Consider the following 8899-nt stretch of genomic DNA (forward strand, 5'->3'; position numbering starts at 1 on the left):
TTTTCCACTTTAGACATTGCAATGACTATAATTAACTATACGTCAACTAGCAGTTATTATAGTATTAGTGATTGTTTGAATAATATCTGCTATCACCTTATGCTGACAGAGATTCTACCGACTGTAAGTAACTTTGCAACTTATTCTACTAACTCTAACCTAACAGTCTACTAATATGTGCAGTTGCAAAGTTATTTATAGTTAGTAGAACGTCTAAAATGGACTTAAAATGAATTCATTTTGCTGTTTTAGTGGAACAAAATGGCACGTATCATCATTTAAAAGCTACTGATTATTCATCTATTAGCACTTGAATCGTGCAAAACTTAGAACAACAGATAAAATGACAAAATTGCTTATTGCAACAATATCAAATACATTAAAATACACAAAAACAATAATACTAATCGTATATATCTGCCATCTTGGTAATCAAAGCTCAGCATCAGTCATTCATTCGTTACTGACATTTTAAAGCTTGTTGTCATTACTGAGCAGACTTGTTTCTCCTCTCAGACATAGTCTCTCCTGTCATATCCATTGGCAGACATAGATTTGACCCCTGAGTAGTCCACTCTTGTCGGCACGGCATTGTTCTGCGCTTTCGAGGAGCAGGAACACGACAAAATGGCTCCACCTAGGATCAGCAGGCAGGAGGCGCCCCATCCGAAGTACAGCGAGTTCCCAAACTCCCTCTTCTGCGTCTCCTCCAGAAGCGGGTTGTGGAAATCCAGGATGATGCCGTTAGCCGTCCAACAGACGGCCACCAGCAGCAGCAGCCCGCACGTTACGAACGTCACGCCTGCTGCCAGCATGAAGCGCGGCTTGTTGGCTGCGTCCGAGGTGCAGTTGGTGCACTTGGCCCCAGCCACGGCCAGAGCCATGCCCAGCACACCGAGCAGCGTGCTGACCACCGTCAGAGCCCGAGAAGCCTGCAGGTCGTCGGGGAGCCCCAGCATGGAGTCGTAGACGCGGCAGTGCATCTGTCCTGTGCTCTGCACCACGCAGCTCATCCACAAACCTTCCCACACTATCTGCGTGATGACGATGTTCTGGCCTATGTACGCCGCCACTCTCCACATGGGCAGGCAGCAGGCCACCATCACCCCAAGCCACCCGGCCACGGTCAGGATCATCCCCAGGATCTCCAGGCCGGCTGAAGCCATCGCGCTTCGCTTTCACTGACCGCGCTGCTCAGGGTCCTGGATTAGCTCCGATATTAGAGCTCTCCTCGGACTCCAAGACTTGCTTAAATGAAGAAACGGTGAAAGGGAGAGAGAGGGAGGGAGAGAGAGATACAGTTTCTACCTTCTTTATACTGCTAAGAGAAGATGGAAGGTGGAGTCTTAGATGCTGTTTTGTGCGGCACAATAGAGACTGGGGCTTTTGTGGCACTTTTTGTCAACTAATTCTCATTAATTTGCTACTGACTCTCAGAGTAGACAGTTAGAGTAGGTTTAGGGTTAGTAGAATAAGTTGACATATACTTGCACCAAAATAAAGTGTTAAAGATATTAAGGATGCAGGACGTAGTTACAAAGTTACTTAATGTTACCTAAAAGAGTGTCCTAAGAAGGAAGCATATTCAAAAGTACTTTTTAGTTGCATTAAAAAGAACAAACATAGCATTTCTTTCTCTCTTAATTGTTCGGCCCCATTAATTATATGGTTCAGATTTCAGTCCAGTTGATCTTTCGGCACCTGCCTGCCTTGGCATCATATAAAAGTATACATTTTTGCCTCACATTAAAATGAAACTCCTCTCATGTGTCCTTCAGAAAATGTGCTGAATCACTCCTGTTTGAGTAGAAACAATTCATCTCTTTGTTTTGTGGAGTCAGACACATAATCCAGCGGGATCTCAGGAGTGATCGCAGGTATTCGTACTGTACAGAAAATCTGTTTCAGCACGCGTGACAGTTTCCATTTGTTTGCGCGAGACATAGAAACGCACGTTTTTAACACAAACTGCATACAATTAAAAAACTAAGCTCAATATGCATCATTTGTTTTACCCATTTACCTAAATTACATATAATGCTTTCATTTTGTCTTTTTTGAAATTAATTCCATCACTGCCCGAGACTAAATGGTTAAAATAAATAATAAAATTTATCTTACTTGCTCAACGGCTCTAAAACTAGTCACAATAGTGATTCATTTTTCCAAACCCCTCCTTCGTATGACGCTAACCTTTGATGATTGGTCCGATCGGTCTTATTTTCATCTCATTATTCCCATAATGCCTGATAAAAGCAGTGTTTGTCAGATGCTTTGTGTTACACACAAAGACATTGGTAAATTAAATTGAATTAAACAATAGATTAAATGTGACTTGATGACTCTATTCCAAAAGATAATGCTCCTTTCTCACTAATTAACATTCACTTTAGATTTCGTAAAGTCAGATGTCTTTCCAGATCTCAGGTTTGTGAGTTATGGGAAGTTCTGGATTAGTATATTTGATTCACTCGCAGAAATGAATTCCACCAATTAAATATGCAATTAATTATTCCACTACACAGGTATTATACAGGTATTATATAACAGTGGTTATAAAGGAACCGCTATTGGAGAACGGAATCCACACGTTAAAATGAAAGGCTATTGAGAGATGTAATCTTAAGGTTATTTTTTTTTGTTAGTTTGTTTGGGGATCTGTGTACATGCAGCATGTACTGTGTGTTTAAGTTCATGTGTTCCGCTGATAGAGGGAGCTAGTAGATAACTGCTGTATGCTTGTTTATTTGATGGATGTTGTTTTGTCTGAAAGTTTGTAACCCTGAAAATCCTGAGCATGTATAAATAAACATTTATTTATATATATATATATATATATATATATATATATATATATATATATATATATATATATATATATATTTATATTTTTTTTTTTTTTTTTTTTTTTTTTTTTTAATTCATTTTATATTTTTTTTTTAAATGAGCACTATCCATCCATCCAGTATCACCTTAATTTAAAACACACACACTCATGTTGTATTTCCATGTTTTATGGAGACTCTCAATAGCTGTAATGGTTTTTATACTGTACAGACTCTATGTGTTATCTTTCTACACCTAAACCTATCCCTCACAGGAAACTGCTGACATGTTTTTTTTTTCTGTTTTATAAGTTTGTTTCCTAATGGGGACCTAAATGTCCTCACAATATCCTTGTACGGGGACATTTGGTAAAGGACATTTGGTGATAAATACCATGCATACCAGGTGCACACACACACACACATTTGTGTTGATTTCATTTCCACTGATTTTCTATCAGATTAATGATATTTTCCTGCCGCTCACCTACTCTTTACAGAAACATATGCTCAACACTATATCTACATCAAATTTTATTTTTTGCCTTATTTTTAAGTGTTTTTAACTAGTGAGGGCCAGTCAAATGTCTTATGTGCTATAATATATATATATATATATATATATATATATATATATATATATATGAATGCACTTTCAGGGCCATGTCAGGGATATGAAAACACTGTGTAATGTAAAATATGGGAACATCTTAAGCACCAACAGAATAATTGAACAGGTGAGCATCGGTCTTTGTAACCTGAATGTAGGCCTGTTAGAACCTGTCTGAAGAAAAGCAATGGCAAATAAACAAACCAGTGATATAAGATTGACATTATTTTTGTTATGTTTACAATATTACACAACCTGCCTGAGCGCAGCATGCTGGGACTTGGTGTGGGAGTGTGAACCTGTTCCTGCATAGTTTCTCATCATCAGTTCAGATCATTAATCAGGCGCATGTGTTTAAGCCTTGCAGTCTCACACTGGGAGATTCAACAGGTGCAACGGATGATATATAGTGCCCATAATATATAACGTGGTGGTTTGTTTTCCTCATTTAATTTTGAAATTAAAATAAGTTTATCTTTATCTGAGAACAGCTAAAACGGGGAAAAGAAAGGGGTCAGCAAATGCATTTCAGCGCTTTTGCTTTTGTTAACACTGTTGGTTTAGGTTGGTTAATAATACGTATCATTTCAAACATGATGGAGTGGTCACCGAAAGTGCTAGTTAATGGACACTTCACTGTGAAAGGTGTGTGAAACATGGTACAAGCTTTACCGCTTTGAAAAAAGTACTTTTGATGTTAATGTAGTTCATAGCACATAGTGTGGCCACATCACAAGAAAAACGCATGAAATATAAATGGAACAATTCTGTAATTATATTACAGCATTATATCAAATTTATATCATTACATCAAACCTGTCCATTGGTTTCATTCTATCTTTTCCTTTTATTTTTACTTATTATACAATTACAGTAATAATCTCTATCCCTTGCTCTATTCTATATGTTTTGCTCATTTAAACCCCCTTGCTTCCATTAAGCCAAGACTTAAGACTTAAGCTATCACTTGCATATCATTGCTGTATTTTGTTGATTTCGATTGCTGCGATTGTCGCTTAGGATAATAAGCGTCTGCTAAACGGCTAAATGTAAATGTGAATGTAAATAGCCCTTCGGGAAGGGAAGGCTATTCACTTCCTGAACTCTTTTGTTTTCTGATGTGTAGAGCACTGTTCTTCTCTTCTAGTGTGTAAATCGTTGAGAAGCTGAGCGCTCTGTAATTAGCCCGGGGGTCAAGCGGCAGGCAGAGCTCTCGGTGTTGTGCGGTCATGCTCGATTATTAGAAAGCCTTTTCATTGTTGTAGATGGCTATCTCAGTGTTTGGTGTTGATGATCCACAGAAACTCTGCCCAGGCTGCCCGGGGACAAAACTATTAACAGTTTTCATCAGAGTCAACAGGCGTGGCACAAATGACTCACCGCTGAGGCAGGCGTATATATATATATATATATATATATATATATATATATATATATATATATACAAGAAATAATATGTTTGTGTATTTATTAGTGCTGGGCAACAACTTGCGGGATTCAATATATACATGTAAATATATTTAAAATATTTTCTTTGTACATAAATAATGAATATACACAGCACATACACACATATATATATGTATTTTTTTAAAACTTTTGCCCAGCACTAGTATTTATGTTTTCTATGTCAAAGACATTATTGTTTCCAAATATTGTAATCAAATTTTGACCAAAAAGTCATAGGTTGGCATTTTATGTTTTTCTGATGATATTCTAAAACGCTTGTTGTATGAGCTGTTCGTATTTATTTTACAATTCATATCTTATGTGTAATATTTCCCATGTACTCATTTTCCTAAGAACTAGACCAGCCAGTTCTCCTCGTATCTAAGTGTTTCAGTGTTTTTAGAGTTTGAAAGCCCTAAGCATGAAGAAACTTGTAACTCAGTTAGGACAAACTGTTAGGACAAACCCTATTCAATTTGTTTGAACAATCTACAAAGTATGAATCGGTAGATTATCGTCGCCAACTGATGCCGTACGGGTGTTTCTTCCTCTCTTTCTCTTACAGGTACGCCATATGATTATGACTACCGTGCAAATGTCAAATTAGCTATTTAAAAAAATTAAATACGCTTGAAAAATGCTGTCTTTATATTTAAATGCGGTCAATCCCATCCCATCCCACGCTTGCATTGAAATGTTGGATTCGAATGCCTCGGATGTGCTTTTAAAGTAATTCAAACAACTTCTCTGTGAAGGTAATCTTTGCAAACCATCTTTCCTCGAATCCATAATTGCAGACATTCCTTACCTGTGTACGTGTGTGAGGCAGCGTATCCTCTTTCTCCCTGGCCAAAGGGATTTTAATGAGCTGCCATGTAAATAGAGCCATTATTGTCCTTCTGGCCACCAAACAGAGCCTTCTTTCATTTATGAAACAATCAGTATCCCTTACTCTGGCCCTCTTTTTTCTATTTTCAACACTACAAACACCTGGGATTGACTTTTCATCCCCTCCACCATGTAACCTCTAAATGTCTGCAAACCTCTTGACAGCGAACACTTTTTAGTTCTTTTATCTATATAGTGCTGCAGTGGCTTTAGGAAAGATTGCACCTCTTCTCTGGACACTGGAAACCAGGTCAGCAAGCCGTGATGCTTTTTTCTCTCGCCTGTCTCTTTCAAATGCTCCTTTTTAGAAAAGCGTGAAATATGAAAAGCGCAGGTTTCCCTGTCTTATTGAAAGAATCACGCTTTGGCTGTCGATGTCTTGTTTGTGAGAGGAGAGTGAAACCAATGCGCATGTGTGTGCTTTGCTCAAAATGACTAACTTCAGAAACCCATAATTGCAAACTTACAGTTGTCACATAATTATTTCTAAGTAGAGATGAAGTGCATTATGTAAAATTCTCTTCTTAAGCTAAAGCTTGATCCAACAAGAAAAGACAGCGAATCAATACTCGTATTGTTGGGTGTGTGTTAGAGGAAAATCCCTGTTTTATTTCATTGGCGCCTAAGCTTGGGACATATTTGCCCAGTCAGTTATATAACTTCATAGACGCCATTTACAGTGACTTCCTCGCTTGTAGTTTATTTTTGATCACTCCCTGTGTTTTTTAAGTGCTGAACCGTTAGTCACTTTAACGTTTTGTTTCCACAAAACTATGAACAACTTCATGGTAAATTGTGATTCATGTCATCCACCCCAATGATTTGCTTGATTAATGACACCACAGCCGGGGCAAATCACGGTGACACGCGCACCTGAGAGCTGGCTGGCGGCCCCTCCTTGTTTCTCTTCCCATAAAAGGGCCCGCTTTACTTCCTGGCGTACACTAAAGCAGTTCCAGAGACAGAAGACTGTTCTTTGCCAAAGCTAGTATGGTATCAGCGGGGTTGCGGATGCTGGGCATAGCCCTGGCCATCATCGGGCTGGATCGGGTGATCGCGTGGTTTGCGCTCTCTCATGTGGCTCGTCACGGCTTTTCATCGGACAGAACATAGTGATCGCGCAGGATAACCTGGGAGGGGATCTGGATGAGCTGCGTGGTGCAGTATACAGGACAGATGCAGTGCAAGGTGTGGCGACCTTACGCTGCCCCTCAGCTCGGATTCGCAGGCGGCTCGAAAGCTCTGATCGTGGTCTCTATCCTGGTGGGGCTCGCCTGCATCCTGCTCGCGGGCGCTGGAGGGAAGTGCACCAACCGGTATCGAGGTGACTCAGGTAACGCCGGCCGCCAAAGTCGCATCATTTTCGGGGCCATCTTCATCACCGCGGCTGGGGTTCTGTGTTTGATTCCCGCCTGCTGGACGGTCAATACGACAGGTAAGACTTCACAGTTCTTTGACGGTCAGCCATTGCGAAGAGAGTTGGGGCCTCGCGTTCATCGTGGATGGGCTGCTTCGGGGCTGTTGATTATTGGGGGCGCAGCGCAACCGCCTCCTAAAGATCAGTACGCTGCCAAGCACGGCTCGGCCTGAGGAAACAAAGGCTACGATGAAGAGGAACCGAGGAGGACTGACTTGTTTTGTATACGTGAATGTTATTTTCAGGGGTTGAATTAGCAGACGCCTGCCAATATTTGAAAGTAATTATGAAATACAAAGAAAGTTTCAACGGAACTGTATGAGAACTGTAAATACCTCTCTTTTTTATTCTGCCAGCTGGATTCACACACCGCTGTGGATTCCCTTTTCAGATACGCTGTAAAGTGTTAAAGATTTATACCGAATGTAAATGCAATCGTGTTGAAGTTGTGACAGATATTTGTGCTATGCAAACAAATATTTCAATATATGCATTTCAATAAAAAACTGCAAAACACTAAATGATTTGAATGTGACTGTATTTGAATTCTAGGATCGCAGTTTGTAATCTTTGTTTAGAAAGACAGTTAGAAGTTCCTGATAATTATCTGACAAACACGTCATCTGGGAGGTGCCATAACTCATCATGTGGATATAATAACTACACGATGAGTGAGATTCACACACACCCACACTTACACAAAATCAGAGTGAAATCAATGGTGTAGGACTGGAAGCCTTCTTAAAAAATATACTTCAGATTTCTTTTTTTCCCCGTCAAACTTAATACTTGAATCATGTCTACATATATCCATGTTCTTGGTAAAAAATCTTGAGTTCACATGTTGTAGGTGGATGCAGGTAGCTTACTTCAGCCCCTCTCTGGCCCTCTTATTGTCATTACGTGATTTTTTATTTCAACATGAAGTCGTTCTTCTTGTTTACAGCCAGATGGCAGCAATCTAGCCCAAACACAAAGCTTCCTATTTTCTTTGTTTCACCTTTTAGTTTTTTTTTGTTTGTTTTTGAAGAGTTTTAAAATAAAATCTGAAGACGCCCATTGGAGTTTTCGTGAGTCTGTTAAACTTAAAATGCCTTAAGAGATAACTGCAGTAAAGTTGAGACAGTTTTGTGCGATTCAATTTCAAGGATTTTCTATCATAAAAATGTGCATACATTAAATATTTCCAATAACTATATCCTTTCACAGTGCCTTTTTACGTCAGAGCAAGGTCGTTTAGAAAGCTATTTGTTAACTGACCTTGGAGTGTTTGTTCAAGCCATTCGCTTTTGTGTTTATAGTGTAAATGTGCAATCATAGGGGCCGTGAAGAAATCATCAGCTCAGGAGAACCAAACTCCACCTTTCCCAGCCTTTCCTATAAAATACCAAAAGTATCTAGTTTGCACACTTCGGCGACTTTTTCACTGTGAAGGCTGTGGTTAAAAATGGCCTCCCAAGGGCTCCAGATTATGGGCATATCCACAGCCATGCTGGGTTGGCTGGGGGTCATCATCGGTGTGCTTTGCCCCAGTGGAAGGTGTCTGCATTCGTCGGGAGCCAACATCGCCACGGCGCAGATCATCTGGGAGGGCATGGATGAACTGTGTGGTGCAGAGCACCGGACAGATGCAGTGTAAAGTCTACGACTCCATGCTGGCTCTCAGCTCTGATCTTCAGGCGGGTCGGGCCATGATCATCATCTCTATTC

At 39.9% G+C, this 8899-nt stretch overlaps 1 protein-coding gene and 1 pseudogene across 1 annotated transcript in view; one reads left to right on the plus strand and one right to left on the minus strand.

The window, feature by feature from the left end:
• Positions 1–512: 512 nt before the first annotated feature.
• LOC122358733 (claudin-3-like) overlaps positions 513–8899 on the minus strand; it is a 224089-nt gene continuing 215702 nt past the window's right edge. The window contains exon 3 of the mRNA XM_043258573.1: positions 513–1170. Within this exon, the coding sequence (XP_043114508.1) occupies positions 513–1170 (658 nt within the window). The remainder of the gene's footprint in view (positions 1171–8899) is intronic.
• LOC122358906 lies at positions 6763–7362 on the plus strand (annotated as a pseudogene).

The sequence above is a fragment of the Puntigrus tetrazona genome, chromosome 15, assembly GCF_018831695.1.
Source record: "Puntigrus tetrazona isolate hp1 chromosome 15, ASM1883169v1, whole genome shotgun sequence".
In the NCBI taxonomy this organism is placed as follows: Eukaryota; Metazoa; Chordata; class Actinopteri; order Cypriniformes; family Cyprinidae; genus Puntigrus; species Puntigrus tetrazona.